This window comes from Cherax quadricarinatus, chromosome 30, assembly GCF_038502225.1.
Source record: "Cherax quadricarinatus isolate ZL_2023a chromosome 30, ASM3850222v1, whole genome shotgun sequence".
NCBI classification, from domain to species: Eukaryota; Metazoa; Arthropoda; class Malacostraca; order Decapoda; family Parastacidae; genus Cherax; species Cherax quadricarinatus.
In genome coordinates, this window is record NC_091321.1 from 22642789 (window position 1) to 22663802 (window position 21014).

The 21014-nt window shown below is 38.8% G+C and overlaps 1 protein-coding gene across 4 annotated transcripts in view; it reads left to right on the forward strand.

Annotated features, from left to right (window-relative positions):
* LOC128692726 (cartilage acidic protein 1) overlaps positions 1 to 21014 on the forward strand; it is an 82444-nt gene that overhangs the window by 1761 nt on the left and 59669 nt on the right. For all 4 annotated transcript variants that reach the window (XM_053782047.2, XM_053782050.2, XM_053782049.2 and 1 more), the window contains exons 2-5: positions 7550 to 7726; positions 14219 to 14308; positions 14478 to 14698; positions 19667 to 19766. In XM_053782047.2, coding sequence (XP_053638022.1) covers positions 7695 to 7726; positions 14219 to 14308; positions 14478 to 14698; positions 19667 to 19766 — 443 coding nt within the window. In that variant the 5' untranslated portion in view covers positions 7550 to 7694. The remainder of the gene's footprint in view (positions 1 to 7549; positions 7727 to 14218; positions 14309 to 14477; positions 14699 to 19666; positions 19767 to 21014) is intronic.

Sequence of the window (21014 nt, forward strand, 5' to 3'; positions counted from 1 at the left end):
TTCTTCAGTCGAGTACAGAAAGTAGGCAGGAGCAGTAGAGATGTGAAGACAATGTAATCAGTCCATCACCCTTGAAGTCATAGATTCACATCTCTACTGCTCCTGCCTACTTTCTGTACTCGACTGAAGAAGCCTACACACCTGTGTAGGCGAAACGTTTCGGAATAAAGTTGTCTAAATGTTGCCTATGTGTCTTACCTACTAACCTGTCGGTATTGTATACCATTTTGATAGTCACTCTGTCACACACTGCAACACAATGGCATCTTGGTACAGAAGAGAAAACACCTTGGACAACTTTTTCAAGTGAGAACTGTTTGATCCAAGAGGGACGTGACCTCTCAGTGGCTACATTCTCACTACTACTACTCTGCACCTCTCCTTCTGACAGTATTCAAGTCTCAACAGTGTCTCTTGATCTTCAGTTAGTTCCAGACTTTGGAACAGAACTTCTCCAGGCTGAGGGACTGACAACCTCAAATCTACGACTTCAAGGGTGATGGACTGATTACATCGTCTTCACATCTCTACTGCTCCTGCCTACTTTCTGTACTCGACTGAAGAGGCCTACTGTGTAGGCGAAACGTTTCGGAATAAAGTTGCCTAAATGTTGCATATGTATCTTACCTACCAACCTGTCAGTATTGTAGTATACCATTTTGATATTCACATCACTGACTCTTTAGTGCTTCCAGATGATGATGATTGATGGATGATGATTGATGGATGATGATGACTGATGATGACTGATGATGATTGATGATGATTGATGATGATTGATGATGATGATTGATGATGATGATGATGATGACGATGACAGTAATAATAATTCATCTATCATCTGTAAATACCGAAATCAAGTCAACATCCCCTCCTCAATCCTCTGAATTATACCTTTCATAACCCGTGCCATTTAATTTTTACACTCCAGATTTGCTGCATAATATTCACACTACATATTGCTCTCAAAAGGTGTCCTGTAGCTCGATCACTAGTGCACTCAGCTCACACACTTAGGTCCGGAGTTCAAATCTCCTCCAGTACGGCTGGAAAACATTTGGGACGTGTTTCCATAAGCCACCTGCTCTCCCTGTTCACTCATCAATTTAAAATGGGTACCTGGGTGTTAGTCGATTGGTGTGGGTCACATCCTGGGAAAAAACTAACTTAACTTGCCCGAAATGCTCAGCATAACAAGCGGCTTTCTATGTGGAAGTACGTCATTGATGTTAGCTAGGTCTGTATACCATGTACATGTACCTGTAGTAAATATATAAAATGTGACATCTTCACTGCCTCCAGCCTCCTCCTCACTGTAGTTTTTAAAACCTATCCCTCACACTCTTATAAAAGTGTTTGTATCACTGTGTATACTCTGGTGCATTTTTATTTTTTGCCTCCACAGATAAACTTGTTAATATCCACAAATGCCACAACACCCAAACTACCTCTTTAACCCCCTTCATCTATCTGTGGTTTATGTGTACGAATGGTATATAATACCGACAAGATGAGAGTAAGACACATGTGCAACATCTGGGTATCTTTATTGTAGACGTTTCGCCATCCAGTGGCTTTATCAATACAAATTCTAGGACATAACTTGAAGACAGTAGAACTATGTACAGAAGATGAGGTAATCAGTCCCTCAACCTAGGAGTAGGTGCGAACAGCACCATAGTCGTGGAGATTCTGAAGCAGAAGAAAGAATCCTGGCGCTTATATAGTAACGTCAGGTGTAGCAGACGAGGGCATATTCACTGGTAGGCGGGATTCCCCAGTGGAAGTAGGTCCTTCCCAAAGAGATGGGTTAGTTGTAGTAGTAGTTGTCGTAGTCGTGAAGGTTATGTACATGTCCTCAGAATTAAGATTCCATGATGTTGCAGTGTCTGACAAGTTGTGTACGAATGGTATATAATACCGACAAGATGAGAGTAAGACACATGTGCAACATCTGGGTATCTTTATTGTAGATGTTTCGCCATCCAGTGGCTTTATCAATACAAATTCTAGGACATAACTTGAAGACAGTAGAACTATGTACAGAAGATGAGGTAATCAGTCCCTCAACCTAGGAGTAGGTGCGAACAGCACCATAGTCGTGGAGATTCTGAAGCAGAAGAAAGAATCCTGGCGCTTATATAGTAACGTCAGGTGTAGCAGACGAGGGCATATTCACTGGTAGGCGGGATTCCCCAGTGGAAGTAGGTCCTTCCCAAAGAGATGGGTTAGTTGTAGTAGTAGTTGTCGTAGTCGTGAAGGTTATGTACATGTCCTCAGAATTAAGATTCCATGATGTTGCAGTGTCTGACATAACCTTCACAACTACGACAACTACTACATCTCTTTGGGAAGGACCTACTTCCACTGGGGAATCTATAGCAGCAAATAGGTACCTGGGTGTTAGTCGACTAGTGTGGGTCGCATCCTGGGGGACAAGATTAAGGACCCCAATGGAAATAAGTTAGACAGTCCTCGATGATGCACTGACTTTCTTGGGTTATCCTGGGTGGCTAACCCTCCGGGGTTAAAAATCCGAACGAAATCTTATCTTATCTTATCTTACTCTCATCTTGCTCTTAATTTCCTTTTTTATTTTTTTTTTTACATTTTTTTTTTTCAACAAGTCGGCCATCTCCCACCGAGGCAGGGTGACCCAAAAAGAAAGAAAATCCCCAAAAAGAAAATACTTTCATCATCATTCAATGCTTTCACCTCACTCACACAAATCACTGTTTTTACAGAGGTGCTCAGAACACAACAGTTTAGAAGCATATACGTATAAAGATACACAACATATCCCTCCAAACTGCTAATATCCCAAAACCCCTCCTTTAGAGTGCAGGCATTGTACTTCCCATTTCCAGGACTCAAGTCCGGCTATATAAAAATAACCAGTTTCCCTGAATCCCTTCACTAAATATTACCCTGCTCACACTCCAACAAATCGTCAAGTCCCAAATACCATTCGTCTCCATTCACTCCTATCGAACACGCTCATGCACGCCTGCTGGAAGTCCAAGCCCCTTGCCCACAAAACCTCCCTTACCCCTTCCTTCCAACCTTTTCGAGGACGACCCCTACCCCGCCTTCCTTCTCCCACAGATTTAAATGCTCTCCATGTCGTTCTACTTTGATCCATTCTCTCTAAATGACCAAACCACCTCAACAACCCCTCTTCAGCCCTCTGACTAATGCTTTTATTAACTCCACACCTTCTCCTAATTTCCACACTCCAAATTTTCTGCATAATATTTACACCACACATTGCCCTTAGACAGGACATCTCCACTGCCTCCAACCGTCTCCTCGCTGCTGCATTTACAACCCAAGCTTCACACCCATATAAGAGTGTTGGTACTACTATACTTTCATACATTCCCTTCTTTGCCTCCATAGATAACGTTTTTTGACTCCACATATACCTCAACGCAACACTCACCTTTTTTCCTTCATCAATTCTATGATTAACCTCATCCTTCATAAATCCATCCGCCGACATGTCAACTCCCAAATATCTGAAAAGATTTACTTCTTCCATACTCCTCCTCCCCAATTTGATATCCAATTTTTCTTTATCTAAATAATTCGATACCCTCATCACCTTACTCTTTTCTATGTTCACTTTCAACTTTCTACCTTTACACACATTCCCAAATTCATCCACTAACCTTCGCAATTTTTCTTTAGAATCTCCCATAAGCACAATATCATCAGCAAAAAGTAACAGTGTCACTTCCCATTTTGTATTTAATTCCCCATAATTTAATCCCACCCCTCTCCTGAACACCCTATCATTTACTTCTTTTACAACCCCATCTATAAATATATTAAACAACCATGGTGACATTACACATCCCTGTCTAAGACCTACTTTTACCGGGAAGTAGTCTCCCTCTCTTCTACACACCCTAACCTGAGCCTCACTATCCTCATAAAAACTCCTTACAGCATTTAGTAACGTACCACCTATTCCATATACAGTGGACCCCCGCATAACGATTACCTCCGAATGTGACCAATTATGTAAGTGTATTTATGTAAGTGCGTTTGTACGTGTATGTTTGGGGGTCTGAAATGGACTAATCTACTTCACAATATTTCTTATGGGAACAAATTCGGTCAGTACTGGCACCTGAACATACTTCTGGAGTGAAAAAATATCGTTAACCGGGGGTCCACTGTACTTGCAACATCTGCCACATTGCTCCCCTATCCACTCTATCATATGCCTTTTCTAAATCCATAAATGCAATAAAAACTTCCCTACCTTTATCTAAATACTGTTCACATATATGCTTCAATGTAAACACTTGATCTACACATCCCCTACCCACTCTGAAACCTCCTTGCTCATCCGCAATTCTACATTCTGTCATACCTCTAATTCTTTCAATAATAACCCTACCATACACTTTTCCTGGTATACTCAATAAACTTATTTTTTTACATATCCTCCCAAATTCATCCACCAGTCTTTGCAGCTTCACTTCATAATTTAGTGAAAACCTGGTACAGTATATGGAAATGTTTCAGTCCTGGGACCTTATTCACTTCAAACATTTGAGGTCAATAAGGTTCCAGGACCAAATTGTTTCCACAATAAAATGTCGTAAGTGTTTCGTCACACATCTTCAAAATCTCCTAAAAGAGCTGCTATTTGCAGAGTTACTGTGACAGTTCCCACCTTTTATCAAATTCACTATCCCACATCTTTCGCAACATCCTAGCACTTGCTTGTTTTACAACCCCATCTATAAATATGTTAACGCTTTGACTTGTTTTGGTCGTATATATACGTCCTATGAGCCAATGTGTTTGACATATATATACTCAAAAATTCTAGCAGCTTCAAATCAAGCAAGAGAAAGCTGGTAGGCCCACATGTGAGAGAATGGGTCTGTGTGGTCAGTGTGCACAGTATAAAAAATATCCTACAGCACACAGTGCATAAGAAAAAAAACTCCGTGTTTTTGGATTAAAACGGCCGACTTTGAGGTGTATTTTTGTATAGTATTTATGGTTGTATTCTTGTTTTCTTGGTCTCATTTGATAGAATGAAAAACACATTATAGAAATAGAGGTGATTTTGATTGGTTTAACTATGAAAAGGATCTTGAAATGGAGCTCAAAGTGGCAGAAATGTTCGATTTTTGCTGATGTTCAAGAGTAAACAAATGAAAACCTGTCCAACTAGCCATTCTAATACGCAGTCACGAATGGGATGACGTTATTTATACAATTATTACAATATTGCAGTAGTCTGCATAACAGTAAATCTTCTATTTTTTGTGTGAATAAAAATTCAAAATAGAAAGCAAGAGTATTATAACAGGGGCCTGGAGACGTGACTGATGAACAGAGAAAATGTTATTTTAGTGCCAGGAATGTCTGCATTGTTCATTCTGGACTCTTATTTTGAAATTGACATACTATTTTTTAATTTGCATGAAATTGGCCAAATTGCCAATTTCTGACCACTTTATTGGGTACTTGAAATTGGTAAATGGGCAGGTTCTTGTACTCAATTGATAGAACAAATGGAGTTCTAAAGAAATAGCTATGAGTTCGATGGAGTGGAACAATGGAATTGGCCGAAAATAGGGCTCAAAGTGGGCAAAATCGCCGATGAGTAAATGTCGCCGAGGTCGCTAACTTCGCGAGAGCGTAATTCTGTAAGTTTTCCATCAAATTTGGTACTTTTGGTGTCATTATCATTGGGAAAAGAGTCTTTATCATTTCATAGGAATTTTTTTTTTCAAATATTTTACGACACCAGAAGACTTCAGGATTTGGGGTTGCAACAGTCAAAGGGTTAAAAACTGTAGTAACATTACACATCTCTGTCTTAGGCCTACTTTTACTGGAAAATGGTCCTCCCTCTCTCCTACATACCCTAACCAGAGCCTCATTAATTGCATAAAAACACTTTACTGCTTTCAGTAATCTCCTGTCCATTCCATACATTTGCAACATCTGCTATGTTGCTCCCCTCCCTCTCCTTCATGTTTTTTTTTCTAAATCCATAAATGTAACAAACAGTTACTTTAAACTTTGTGTACCTAAATGCCTTATTGTTAACACCTGGACTACACATCTTCTACCATTTCTAAATCCTCCTTTCTCTACAATCCTATTTTCTGTTTTACCCTTAACCCTTTGACTGTCGCGGCCGTATATATACGTCTTACGAGGTACCGTGTTTGACGTATATATACTCATAAATTCTAGCGGCTTCAAATCAAGCAGGAGAAAGCTGGTAGGCCCACATGTGAGAGAATGGGTCTGTGTGATCAGTGTGCACCATATAAAAAAAATCCTGGAGCACTCAGTGCATAATGAGAAAAAAAAAACTCCGACCGATTTTTTTAATTAAAATGCCGACTTTGTGGTCTATTTTCGTATAGTATTTATGGTTGTATTCTCGTTTTCTTGGTCTCATTTGATAGAATGGAAAACATATTATAGAAATAGAGGTGATTTTGATTGATTTTACTATAAAAAGAACCTAGAAATGGAGCTCAAAGTAGGGGAAATGTTTGATTTTTGCCAATGTTCAAAAGTAAACAAATGATGCCATTGTCCAATAAATGTCCAACTAGCCATTCTACTATGCAGTCATGAATGGGTTGATGTTATTTATACAATTGTTACAGTATTGCAGTAGTCTGCATAATAGTAAGTCTTCTATTTTTTGTTTGAATAAAAATTCAAAATCGAAATCAGAGGGGCCTGGAGACATGACTGATGAGCAAATAAAATATTTTAGAGCCAGGAATGTCTGCATTGTTCATTCTGGACCTTATTTTGAAATTGTCATATTTTTTAGTTTTCGTGAAATTGGCCAAATTGCAAATTTCTGACCACATTATTAGGTAGTTGAAATAGGTAATTGGGCAGTTTCTTGTACTCAATCAATAGAAAAAATGGAGTTCTAAAGAAATAGCTATGAGCTTGGGCGACTGGAACAATGGAATTAGTCGAAAATAGGGCTCAAAGTGGGCGAAATCGCCGATTTGTAAACAGCGCCGAGGTCGCTAACTTCGCGAGAGCATAATTCCATCAGTTTTCCATCAAATTTCGTCTTTTTGGTGTCATTACAATCGGGAAAAGATTCTCTATCATTTCATAAAATAATTTTTTTTTTTTAAATTTTGCGACACCAGGAGACACCTCAGGATTGGGGGTTGCGACAGTCAAAGGGTTAACTAAGTATTGTACCATACACTCCCCTCAAGGAAGGTTCCTTGATGTTGGTGAGGGGTTCTTGATTTAGGGAATTGGATCTATGCTCCAGTTCCGAATTAAGCCTGAATGCCTTCCACATCCCCCCCAGGCGTTGTATAATCCTCCGGGTTTAGCGCTTCCCCCTTGATTATAATAATAATAATGTACCATACACTATGCCTGGTATACTCAACCAGGCTTATTCCTTGTAATTTTTAAACAAAAACAACAACAATACCAAAATCAACAACAATAATTTTGTAATACAATCAATGTTAACCTTGTCCTCATTTTACACATATGTACAATATGTACTTGACAGAGGTGGGTAGGATGTGAGTAGGAAGCATTTGAAATTTGAGAGTTCTTAATTCATCCACCTGGCTACCCTGAGCTATTGCCCTCTCCAGCTAAGCATTTCCTGAGGCCCACTGCCAGACTGTACTCTTCATGTTGCAATCAACATTATGTTCCAAGACATAACTCAGCAAATATACAGGTAAGTATTTAAATTTTTCTTGTGAGATTCATGTACATAATATTTATTAACAAAGGGAGAAAATACTGTACAGTATTTACATGTATGTAATTTGGTATTCATATATTTTTACTGTATATTGCATCACTCTTATTAAAATCAGAATCATAATCAAAGACATATTATTATTATTATTATTATTATCATAATTATGTGCTAAACCCATAAAGGTAAAGGCATTTATAGAAATCTGTGTAGGACTATCTATAGATTTAAATATTATTTTTTTTTCAACAAACTGGCTGTATCCCACTGAGGCAGGGGTGACCTAAAAGGAAAAATGAAAGTTTCTCTTTTAAAATTTAGTAATTTATACAGGAGAAGGGGTTACTAGCCCTTGCTCCTGGCATTTTAGTCACCTCTTACGACATTCATGACTTACTGTGGATGAATTCTGTTCCATTTTACCCATGGAGATAAAAGGAAATAAGAACAAGAATTATTAAGAAAATACATAGAAGAAAACCAAGATGAGTTTGTGCATTTACAGTGGACCCCCGCATAACGATTACCTCTGAATGCGACCAATTATGTAAGTGTATTTATGTAAGTGCGTTTGTACCTGTATGTTTGGGGGTCTGAAATGGACTAATCTACTTCACAATATTCCTTATGGGAACAAATTCGGTCAGTACTGGCACCTGAACATACTTCTGGAGTGAAAAAATATCGTTAACCGGGGGTCCACTGTATATACATAGTTGTGGTTGCAAGGGTCAAGTCATAGCTCCTGGCCCTGCCTCTTTACACTGGCCACTACTGGGTCACTCTCCCTGAACCATGAGTTTTTTCATACCTCTTCTTAAAGCTATGAATGGATCCTGCCTCCACTACATCGCTTCCCAAACTATTCCACTTCCTGACTTCTCTGTGACTGAAGAAATACTTTCTAACATCCCTGTGAATCATCTTTGTCTTCAACTATGTGCAGTGTGAATTAAGTGCAAGTAGAAGTAGCAAGATATATATGGTATCCAGCTCATTTATGAGACAGAAAAAAAGACACCAGGAATCCTACCATCATGTAAAACAATGTAGAGGTTTCCTTTTCACACACACTTAGCAGGATGGTAGTACCTCCCTGGGTGGATGCTGTCTACCAGCCTATCACTTAGGTAAATATTAACATATATAAATATTAATATACAGTATATTGTAGGGTGTAAATTCCTTTAATAATTCATTTATGTACAGTATTGAGGTTTTACATGCAATATATGGATTACTTAATGGGCATCTGGGACATGAAGTCTTATTGACAGCCAGGTATACATACCCCACATATAAATGTACAGTAGTAATAGGAAAGGAAGAAAAGTAGTGGTAGAGGTAGTAGTAGCAGCAATGGAGCCAGTCAAAGACTAAGAAAGAGGAGCACTGCAAGGGAGGTAGGGGCCCACAAGAACAGCAAGCAAGAACAGGAGATAGAGGAGAGCCCATAGCAACACCGAAGGTTTGAGAATATTTGCCTTGGAAGAAAAAGGAATTTGTGTGGACTCAAATTCCTCTTTCTTCCAAGGCAAATATTATTCTCAAACCTTCGGTGCTGCTATGGGCTCTCCTCTATCTCCTGTTCTTGCTAATCTCTACATGGAATACTTTGAGACTATTCTTCTTCCTACTACTGATGTGCGCCCGTCACTCTGGCTCCGCTATGTAGATGACATCTTTGCTCTTTGGCCTCATGTCTGGTCTCTTTCAACCATTTCTTGATGCCCTTAATAATCTTGCCCCTTCCATTAAGTTTAAAGCTGAATGGGAATCTAACTCCTTGCTTCCTTTCCTTGATGCTCATGTCCACCGTTCAAATACAGGTTTTACTTTTTCTGTGTACTGCAAGCCTATGCTCAGTGGCAAGAACATTCACTACTTTTCTTATCATGCTTCTTTTGTCAAGAAAAGTGTTCTCATCTCTCTCTTTCTCCATGCTTTCCGCATTTGTGATCCTCAGTTCTATGATTCAGAAATTTGCACTCTTCATAATTCATTTTCTGGTCTTGGCTACCCTTCCCATTTCATTGACTCTGCTTTCTCATGTGCTAAACGGCCTTTCTTCTCTCCGAAACTCTCTACTCGTGGGAACTCTCCTGTCCTCTGCCTTCCCTATACAGTGGACTCCTGGTTCACGTTATTAATCCGTTCCTGAGAGCTCATCGTAAAGCAAAATTATCGGAAAGCGAATCAATTTTCCCCATAAGAAATAATGGAAATCAAATTAATCCGTGCAAGACACCCAAAAGTATGAAAAAAAAAACTTTTATCACATGAAATATTAAGTTTAATGCAATAGAATAATTACAATAACAATAATAACAATAGAATAATCACAATAGAATAATTGACACTTACCTTTAATGAAGATCTGGTGATGATTGATGGGATGGAAGGAGGGGAGAGTGTTGAAGTTTTTAATGTTTAGAAGGGGAATCGTTGTTTTGTAATCACAGTTGCACCTTTTGCAAGAACAGCTTCCTTGATTGTCGTTTTCCTGCTCACTATAGTAGAGATGGTTGATTGGGATTTACTATACAACCTGGCCAGGTCCGACACACGCACTCCACTTTCATACTTTGCAATTATCTCTTTCTTCATTTCAATAGTCATTAGCACCTTTGGTCTCGATGGGTTGGCACTAGAAGCTTTCTTGGGGGCCATGGTGACTTATTTTGAAGAAACAAGCACCAAAAACAGTGATAATATGGATAATATGGAATGTACCGAATGTATCCTTAGATGCGCACACACTGGCTGGCTTGTAAACACTGGCACACACAGGGCAGTTCAGGCCACACGTGGACACGTCTCGTACGAATCGTATCGCATACCGGGTTTTGTAACAGGAACTGAGGCAATTTTTTTGCGATATAATGCTTCGGATACCGGATTTATCGGATACCGATGACCGATACCGAACCGGGGGTCCACTGTATTTCCAGTCTTTCTAATCTCAATAACCCTCTCCATTCCCTAAACATCAAACTTACTTTTTGCCAGACTAACACTCTTTGCACCAATCTAGTTCATACCTCTCCTCCCTCTATAGATTCTCCTGGTGTCTGCTCTATTTCTTGTTCCTCTTGTCCTCTTCAGTACTTTGGAGAAACTGGCCATTCTCTGATAGACTCAGGGAGCACAAAAGTAGTGTTAGGCTTGCTGACACCAACAATGCTCTTTTCTGTCATGTCAGAGATCACAGTCATCCTATTGACAGGTCTTCTGCTAAAATTGTCTACCGTATGTCTAACTTTCATAGTTGCAGTCAGGTTAAATCCTACCTTATACACAACTTTCTTTGTATGAATCTTAGTCCTGGCTTTGTCTCTGTAGATGCCTTCCTTTCCCATTACATTGCAAAATGCTCCAAACATCCGAACACCTGTGACTTAACCTGGTGCTTCTTCCCCCTTCTCCTTCTTTCCTCTTTCTCCTTTGGGTTTTCTTTCTTCTGCTTTGGGATTTTTTGGTCCATTATTATTTTTTCCTCTCTGTGTTTCTGTTCCTACCCTTGTAGGCCCCTAGCTCCCTCCCAGTGCTCATCTTTCTTAGTCTTTGACTGACTCCACTACTTCTACTACTACCTCTACCACTACTTTTCTTCCTTTCCTACTACCTCTCTTGTCCTGTCCCTGTCTGCTGGCCTATATATAATCCCTCCTTCTCTCCTTTTGTTAGTGTGACTTTGTAAATGGTCCAAGCCAGACCGAAATGTCGTTGTAAGCTCCTCTCTCCTATGTGCGAGTTATCTGTGTACACTACTGGTATGTGTAAAGGTTTTTGTAGGCTTTCACATCCTTTCCAATGCAGGGAGAGTTGTAAGTCAGCTGACTTTAGTAGAAATTGTTGCACACAAAGCTAGATCTAAGAATACATAAATTTAAATATGATTTTTAAGTAAATTTCTTTGGTACAGCATCATTTGCTTTGCTGCCATGATTAAACCAACACTGACAACTATTTCTGATGATGCCATAATAAGTAACTAATGCTTATTATCAATATCTGAAAGGTGACCTGTAGCTCAGTGGCAGCACTTTCAGTTCCCAAGAAAAATGACACTTAAAGGATTCTTTAATGAGGCATGACATTAACCAAGTCTTCTTACACCTACTGAATCTACTTGCCTAGCAAAATCAAGGACATTGGTGTTAACTGGCTGTTGTGGGTCAAATCTAACTGGGCTACTCCAATCAAAATGAATCAGATTATCCATCTTTGATGGTCACTATAAGTTAATTATCATAATTACATGCAGTGCTCATCATTAAAGTTTATTCATCCCCCCCCCCTTAAAACCACCATCACGAAATACAGGAGGGCCCCGCTTATACAGCAGGTTAGGTTCTGAGCTACTGCTGTAAAGCAAAAAAATCACTGTAAAGTGAAACAGCCTTTTTTCACTTTCAAATGCATATAAAAGCTGATAACATGTTTACACTATCATATATTTAGTGAGCAATAGAGCTAGGTCTAAAAAATGCACGTGAATTACATATAATACTTACCTTAAAATATTTTCATCCTTAGATTATAGTGAGTGGTGAATATATTTATTGTAGGAAGTCTTAATAAATGAAGAATGGGTATAATTGAAAATTGCTGCATTAATGTAACACTGTAAAGTGGGGCCCTCCTGCAAAGAAATAAAAAAAATATATTGCAGTGTACCTCATACGATTTGTATTTTGTAAGTTGTTCCTTGCACTTTAGGACATCCTTCAACATCTAGGAACTGATTCACATAAATTCATGAGGGTTTCTTGGGCAAATTCTCCAATGACTCACAGAGGGTGACCTTCAGCTGTGGGAGTGAGCTGATGTCCTTCCCCTGTATGTTTCTATCACAGCCCAGAGGTTCTCAGTGAGGTTCAAGTCTGGGCATTTTCCTGGTCTGCCATCAAAGAAGGGTACTTCACAGTTAGGAAGCTACTGAACAATTGATTTAGTGTTGTGGCAAGAAGAACCATCATTCATAAAAATTTTTCCATCACACTGAGTGAAAAATTTGGGCAAATGATCACAGAACAGTTCTATGTGGTTGCACCGATTCATATGTTGATTTTTGGGTAGCACAATTAACTTACCAACGCTTTTAGCCCTAAAACAAGCCCAAACTATTAGAGATTCACAGTGTTTTGGGGTACAATGGGTGGAGCATTGGTCTAAGGGGTGGCTACTGGGGTGTCTGTAAATGATCCCATGACAGTTATAGGTCAAAGTGAAAGTGACTTTATCACTCCAAAAACCTCACTCTATTGTTCCTTGGTCTATGTTTGGTATTTCTTTGAAGACACAGCTGTATGCTCTCCATGCACAAGGTCAAGAATTGGTTTCTGGATAGGTCAACACACTGTAACCAAGTTCTTTCACATGCCTGTTAACAGTTCTAGACACATTATGAAGAAGTTCTTGATTCTTTTTTTTTAATCCCCTATGCAGTCATTCTTGGTTTGGTCTCAAGCTGTATATTACAGTTAATATAGATGGTATTTTGCTAGGGTTCCCTGGATGTGATTTTGGTGTGGACATGTCATCAGCACTGCCTCACAGAACCGATGAAACCAACACAACTAGTTCCTTATTGAACACACACACGCCGATGGCTTCAACTATTTCCTTCATTTGATGGCCTGCTTTATGTGTAATTGTTTCTTGTGTCACAGACCGGGCTGCGGGGGCGTTGACCCCCGGAACTCTCTCCAGGTAAACTCCAGGTAACTCAGTACTCAAAACCTCAAACACACATCCATCAACCACACAAGCCAGATGGAGGCACCCAGCATACGTTAATGATGAGCACTGTATGTGAAGAAACCCCCAGCCCCTTATTATACAGATTCTGGAAAATGGGAAGTAATCAGGATTGAGCTGAGAGAGAGAGAGAGGAACTCCAATTGCTTGGCTTGAGAACCTTTACTAGCATCAAGGCTCTTAATCCTTGGATATCCTAGAATAGGTACCTTAAAAAAATTTGACCAGTAATCCTATGTATATTATTCACTGTTACAGTGTATGTGCTATTGTTCAGAAATACTGTATCTCCCTTTTTCATTGTGAAATTTCCCATTATGATCCACCTATGTAACTAGATTCCAATTATGTACTACACTAGTGTCTTTTCACACAGGTAGTTTGGTTGATGTCTTTATGTTTTTTATACTATATGAATTCTTTATCATATGATAAAGGAAAACAAAGGTGACCACAGGCAACAGTTTAAGAGTTAAGAAGGAAATTAGACAATTTAAAACTGGTACAGTTCTTTTTTCCCCTCATTAGATACTATACAAAAGATATGTCATACTGTTTTACCTAATAAAGTTATCCTAGATTAAATTTAGCTAATATACTTTATATGTACAGTATATCCACAACATATATGTGCCCTCATAACCATTGTAAAAGTTTATACAAAAAATAATTTTGTAATTAGATTTCTCTGTTTGCATGCTGCAGACAAGTTCAGTATGATACTGTTCAACTCTGCTATGGACTGGCAGTTACAGATGTGGACAATGATGGCCAGCTGGAACTTATTGTAGCTGGGTCAGTCACTTATTTTGTATCTGTTGAATTCCACTCAGGATTTACATAAAAATTACTGAAAAATATATAATTCACTGTAAATATTTTGTTTAATTTTACTTAATTGTTAAGTTACACTATAAAATAAAAAAGAATCTGTACTTAGTATTTCATTCCCATACATTTTCAGATTTGCTGGCCCAAATTTGGTTCTTAAATATAACAAGTCAAAGAAGAAGTTAGAAAATATAGCAGTAGACGATCCATCTAGCCCATACTATGCACTGAGGGATGTAGCAGGTAATGCCGTTGGTGTGTGTGCCTGTGATGTTGATGGAGATGGACGAGAAGAAATTTACTTCCTCAATTCAAATCAAAAGTATAGGGACAAGCTCTTCAAGTTTAGAAATGGTGAGTTGTTTTGAGTGTTGATATGTTAGTCTGTTGCAGATAGTGGAATTGTTATGCATCTCACATGCATTTACATACTTTACCAGTTCATTGGTTGACTGGAATTCAGGGAAACTGGTAAACTTGACTTACCTCAAGTCCTGAAGATCGGAAGTACAGTGCCTGCAGTCTGAAGGAGAGGTGGGGATGTTGCAGTTCAAAGAGCTATTTGAATTGTTATGTGTGTGCATTTCTGCCAAGGCAGCTTTGATTGAGTGATGGTGAATATTTTTCCTTGTTCCAATGTGTTTAAAAAAAATTGTTGAATTTTTTACTCTAAAAATGTGTGCCCAATTATATCCCTTAACTTTTGATGGCTGTCAGCCATAAATTGACTGACATAACAGCTGAAGAAAGCAAATGCAGGTTTGACAAGAATGCAGTACGTATTGGGAATGTGTTTAGAATGTGGTTAATTAGAGCACATTCCTGTGTGAATAAGTTTTCTTCTGCATTGTATGATACAGTGAGGGTAGGTTGTTAGAGCTAAGAGCTCATCTCTCACACTGCTGAAGAGTTCTCACAAACAACTGTACTCATACATAACCTGGCACAATATAGCAGTGCTTTCCTCATTTGGATTCAGGCCTAAAAAAAAGTATAACCAACACAATAATATAAACACTAGACAGCCTATGTAGCAATTAATATCAAAATCAAAACTTTATTTCTTTGTTAAGGTTACAATATGTGTTTACATTTCATAATCTGATTGGTACAAAGAAAGCCACAATCATGCCGAGGCATTTCAGGCAGACTCAATCTAATACTTGAAGACTACTTAAGTCTAGACAGGTGTAGAGTGGTAGATTACAAATATTCAATATTTTACTTTATTATTAATATGAGGTAGTACAATTTATGATACAAACATACATTTTTAAGTTTGTAATAATGGCTTAATGGTTAAGGGATAATAAAATATTTGGGAGAGTTACTTTAACAGGGAATTAAAATTCAAAACTAATACAGTACATGTATCTAAAAAAATATTAAAATGCAGTTGGTTATTCTTATATTATTATAAGAAACAGCTTATGGGAGATTCTAAAGAAAAGTTGCAAAGGTTAGTAGACAAGTTTGGGAGGGTGTGTAAAGGTAGAAAGTTGAAAGTGAACATAGATAAGAGTAAGGTGACGAGGGTATCAAATGATTTAGATAAAGAAAAACTGGATATCAAACTGGAGAGAAAGAGTATGGAAGAAATTAATGTTTTCAGATATTTGGGAGTTTACTTGTCAGTGGAAGGGTTCATAAAGGATGAGGTTAACCATAGAATTGACGAAGGGAAAAAAGGCAAATGGTGTGTTGAGGTATCTGTGGAAACAAAAAATGTTATCCATGGAGGCAAAGAAGGGAATGTACAAAAGTACAGTGGTAGCAACACTTATATGGGTGTGAAGCTTAGGGTGTAAATGCTGCAGCAAGGAGGCAGCACTCTGACTAAAAGTATTAGTCAGAGGGCTGAAGAGGGGTTACTGAAGTGGTTTGGTCATTTAGAGAGAATGGATCAAAGTAGAATGGCTTGAAGAGCATATAAATCTGTAGGGAAAGGAAGGCGGGGTAGGGGTCGTCCTCGAAAAGGTTGGAGGGAGGGGGTAAAGGAGGTTTTGTGGGCTAGGGGCTTGGACTTCCAGCAAGTGTGCATGAGCATGTTAGATAGGAGTGAATGGAGATGAATGGTATTTGGGACCTGACGAGCTGTTGGAGTGTGAGCAGGGTAATATTTAGTGAAGGGATTCAGGGAAACCTGTTATTTTATGTAGCCGGACTCGAGTCCTGGAAATGGGAAGTACAATGCCTGCACTCTAAAGGAAAGGTTTGGGATATTGGCAGTTTGGAGGGATATATTGTGTATTTTTATACGTATATACTTCTAAACTGTTGTATTCTGAGCACCTCTGCAAAAACAGTGATTATGTGTGAGTGAGGTGACAGTGTTGAATGATGAAAGTATTTTTCTGTTTTGGGATTTTCTTTCTTTTTGGGTCACCCTGCCTCGGTGGGAGATGGCCGACTTGTTAAAAAAAAAAATCAGGGAAACCGGTTATTATAGATTTAGCCGGACTTGAGTCCTGGGAATGGGAAGTACAATGCCTGCACTATAAAGGAGGGGTCTGGGATATTGACAGTTTGGAGGGACTTCTAAACTGTCATATCTGAACTCCTCTGCAAAGACAGTGATTATGTATGAGTGAGGTGGAAGTGTTGAATGATGATGAAAGTATTTTCTTTTTGGGTCACCCTGCCTCGGTGGGAAACGGCCAACTTGTTGAAAAAAAAAGAACTGTATGAACCTAGTGGGTTTAGCACTTCTTTTTTATTATAATAATAAATATAATAAACAAGCACCAAACTCACATGGTTCATTCAGTGCTAAACAGAATGGAGATACAGTAGTTCATATGGGTGGAAAAAGTATTGGGGAAGAGTTAAAGTTGGCACAATATGCCCTAAAATCATACAGAGAATAAATTTTTGAGGCTGGATTGTTAGCAAGAAGAGCAGAAAGGCTGAAAGAATCAATGTTAGAAAAGGGTGACAGAAGTGAATTTTGTGTGTCCTTTGATAAATAGGACAATCAATTAACCCTTTCAGGGTCCCCAGGCCCTCTCCGAGACTTATTCTCAGGGTCCCCAAATTAAAAAAAAAAATATTTTTTCTTATGAAAAGATGGAGAATCTTTTCCCGATCATAATGGCAACAAAAGTATGAAATTTGATGGAAAACTTACGAAATACATGTTCTCACGAAGTTAGTGGTCTCGATGATGTTTACGCATCGGCGATTTTTGCCCACTTTGAGCCTATTTTCGGCCAGTTCCAGTGTACTAGTCGACAAAAATCATAACTATTTCGCTAGAACTCGATTTTTCTATTGAACGAGTACAAGAAACCACCCATTTACCGATTTCAACTATCCAATAAAGTGGTCAGAATTTAGCAATTTTGCCAATTTCACACAAATTTCAAAAGATGCCAATTTCCAAATAGGGTCCAGAATAAACAAGAAAGACATTCCTGGCACTAAAATAACAAGTTCTCTGTTTGTTAGTCACATCCCCAGGCCCCTCTTATATTTCTTTGGCTTTCCACTTTGAATTTTTATTCTTACAAAAAATAGAAGATTTACTGTTATGCAGACTACTGCATTAGTGTAGAAATGGTATAAATAATATCAGCGCACTTGTGAAAGAATATTAGATTCACCAGTTGATGTGTATTGGACGCTTTGTTTACTTTTGAACTTTGGTAAAAATCGAACATTTCTGCTACTTTGAACTCAATTTCAAGGTACTTTTCATTGTAAAACCAGTCAAAATTATCTTAATTTCTGTAATATGTCTTCCATTCTATAAAATGAGACCAGGAAAACTAGAATACAACAATAAATATCATACGAAAATACAGTGCAAATTCACTGTTTTAATCCAAAACCACGGTCAAAGTTTTTTTTTTCTCATTACGCACCGTGTGCTGCATGATTTTTTTATACTGTGCACACTGACCACATAGACCCATTCTTTCATATGTAGGCCTACCAGCTTTCTCTCACTAGATTTGAGGGCGCTAGAATTTAGGCATACTAGTATGTCAAAAACTCTGGGGCGTAAGCCGTACTAGTACGGCTGAAACCCTGAAAGGGTTAAAAGGTGTTGGACTTTTAGCAAAACACAACATATAAAAAATTTCAGGAATGCATTTAGTGGGAAATTCACTGTCCCCCTTTGGTATGTAGAGCTCAGAGCTCATCTTTCATACCACTTAACCCAGTGGTTCTCAAACATTTTCTGGCTGCAGCCCCCTTGGCTCCCTGGCCACATCCCTTGTGCCCCCCCCCCCTTCACACATACTATGAACACACCTCTTTCTTGGTATTAGGTTTATTGCAAATTCAAAAGAGCAACTAATCTAACACTATACACAAGTATATTTATTTCACAGATAAAAATGGTGCTTGGTGTAGAGACATCAGCTTCTCAACATCAAGCATGAAGGCACCGAGAAGTCTTAGATTCCCACATTCAGTAATTTTCAGTCTGTTTCTTTGCTTGGAAAGAAGGTTGGTAGCTGCAGTGAAGCCTCACTCTACTAAATATGATGTGGGGAAGGCAATAAAGTACATTTTGACTTTGTTCCACAGTTCAGGGTAGCAGTCAGAAATGTTTTTTTGTAACCAAAAATCTTGATGATTTTTTGAACTTTGGCCTCAGCTCAGTGTCATTTTGGAGTGAAACCCATTATTCCTCCTGATGATAACTGGCAGTGTGTACAAACCTAGAGCCTTGGCCCTTGCAGACATGAAAATTTAATCATCATCAGTACCCATGGTGTCTGTTTAATCTGGCTGGCGTCTGGCACGTCTGAACAAACGTTTGGAATTTTAATTCTGACTTTGGACCACAAAATAAACTATGCTTTTGTATATAACTCTGTTGATTTTATTCTTTGTACAGCATTTGTGTTACTTATTTGTTCATAATTTTGACTTTGTCTTACAGATTTTGTAAAACAAGCATTCCCTTGGTTCTAATGCCACCCTGCCATCCCCATTTTCCTCAATGTCCCTCACCCCCCTAGATCTTTCTACCACCCCCAGGGAGGCTGTGTGGGGTGGGTGGCACCACCCCCAGGGGGGTGGTGTGGTACACCCACCTTAGGAATTAATGACTTAACCTCACTGTGTATCATAAGGTGAAGGGAAGGTTGGTACCCTATATAGAGCTGAGAGCTCCTCTTTTATACCACTATACCTAACTGTGTATTTTAAGATGAAGGGAAGGTTGGTATCCTATATAGAACTGAGAGCTCATCTTTCGTTTCACTGAACCTTACTGTGGTGATGAGTTCCTACTGTCTTGCATTAACTTGCACACTAACTTTTGTCTGATATACAGTAATTTTAATGGCTTTTTTTTTTATTCCTCAGGTCATTATGAGGATATTCTTGCTGATGAAATAAATCAAGATATTGCTAGTCACTTAGCTGGACTCTCAGTTGCTTGCATTGACCGTAATGGTACTGGAAAGTAAGTTTTTTGAAGACGTTGCATGCATAATGGGCATTTTTTTTTTTCAACAAGTCGGCAGTCTCCCACAGAGGCAGGGTGACCCAAAGAGAAAGAAAATCCCCAAAAAGAAAATACTTTCATCATCATTCAATACTTTCACCTTATTCACACATAATCCCTGTTTTTGCAGAGGTACCCAGAATACAACAGTTTAGAAGTATATACGTATAAATATACACAATATATCTCTCCAAACTGCCAATATCCCAAACCCCTCCTTTAGAGTGCAGGCATTTTACTTCCCATTTCCAGGACTCAAGTCCGGCTATATAAAATAACCGGTTTCCCTGAATTCCTTCACTAAATATTACCCTGCTCACACTCCAACAGATCGTCAGGTCCCAAATACCATTTGTCTCCATTCACTCCTATTTAACACGCTCACGCACGCTTGCTGGAAGTCCAAACCCCTCGCCCACAACACCTCCTTTACCCCCTCCCTCCAACCTTGTCGAGGATGACCCCTACCCCGCCTTCCTTCCCCTACAGATTTATATGCTCTCCATGTCATTCTACTTTGATCCATTCTCTCTAAATGACCAAACCACCTCAAACCCTCTTCAGTCCTCTGATTAATACTTTTATTAACTCCACACCTTCTCCTAATTTCCACACTCTGAATTTTCTGCATAATATTTACACCACACATTGCTCTTAGACAGGACATCTCCACTGCCTCCAACTGCCTCCTTGCTGCAGCATTTACAACCCAAGCTTCACACCCATATAAGAGTGTTGGTGCTACTATACTTTCATACATTCCCTTCTTTGCCTCCATAGATAACATTTTTTGCCTCCACATATACCTCAATGCACCACTCACCTTTTTTCCTTCATCAATTCTATGATTAACCTCATCCTTCATAAATCCATCCGCTGACACGTCAACTCCCAAATATCTGAAAAGATTCACTTCTTCCATACCCCTCCTTCCCAATTTGATATCCAATTTTTCTTTATCTAAATCATTTGATACTCTCATCACCTTACTCTTTTCTATGTTCACTTTCAACTTTCTACCTTTACACACATTCCCAAATTCATCCACTAACCTTCGCAATTTTTCTTTAGAATCTCCCATAAGCACAATATCATCAGCAAAAAGTAACAGTATCACTTCCCATTTTGTATTTAATTCCCCATAATTTAATCCCACCCCTCTCCTGAACACCCTAGCATTTACTTCTTTTACAACCCCATCTATAA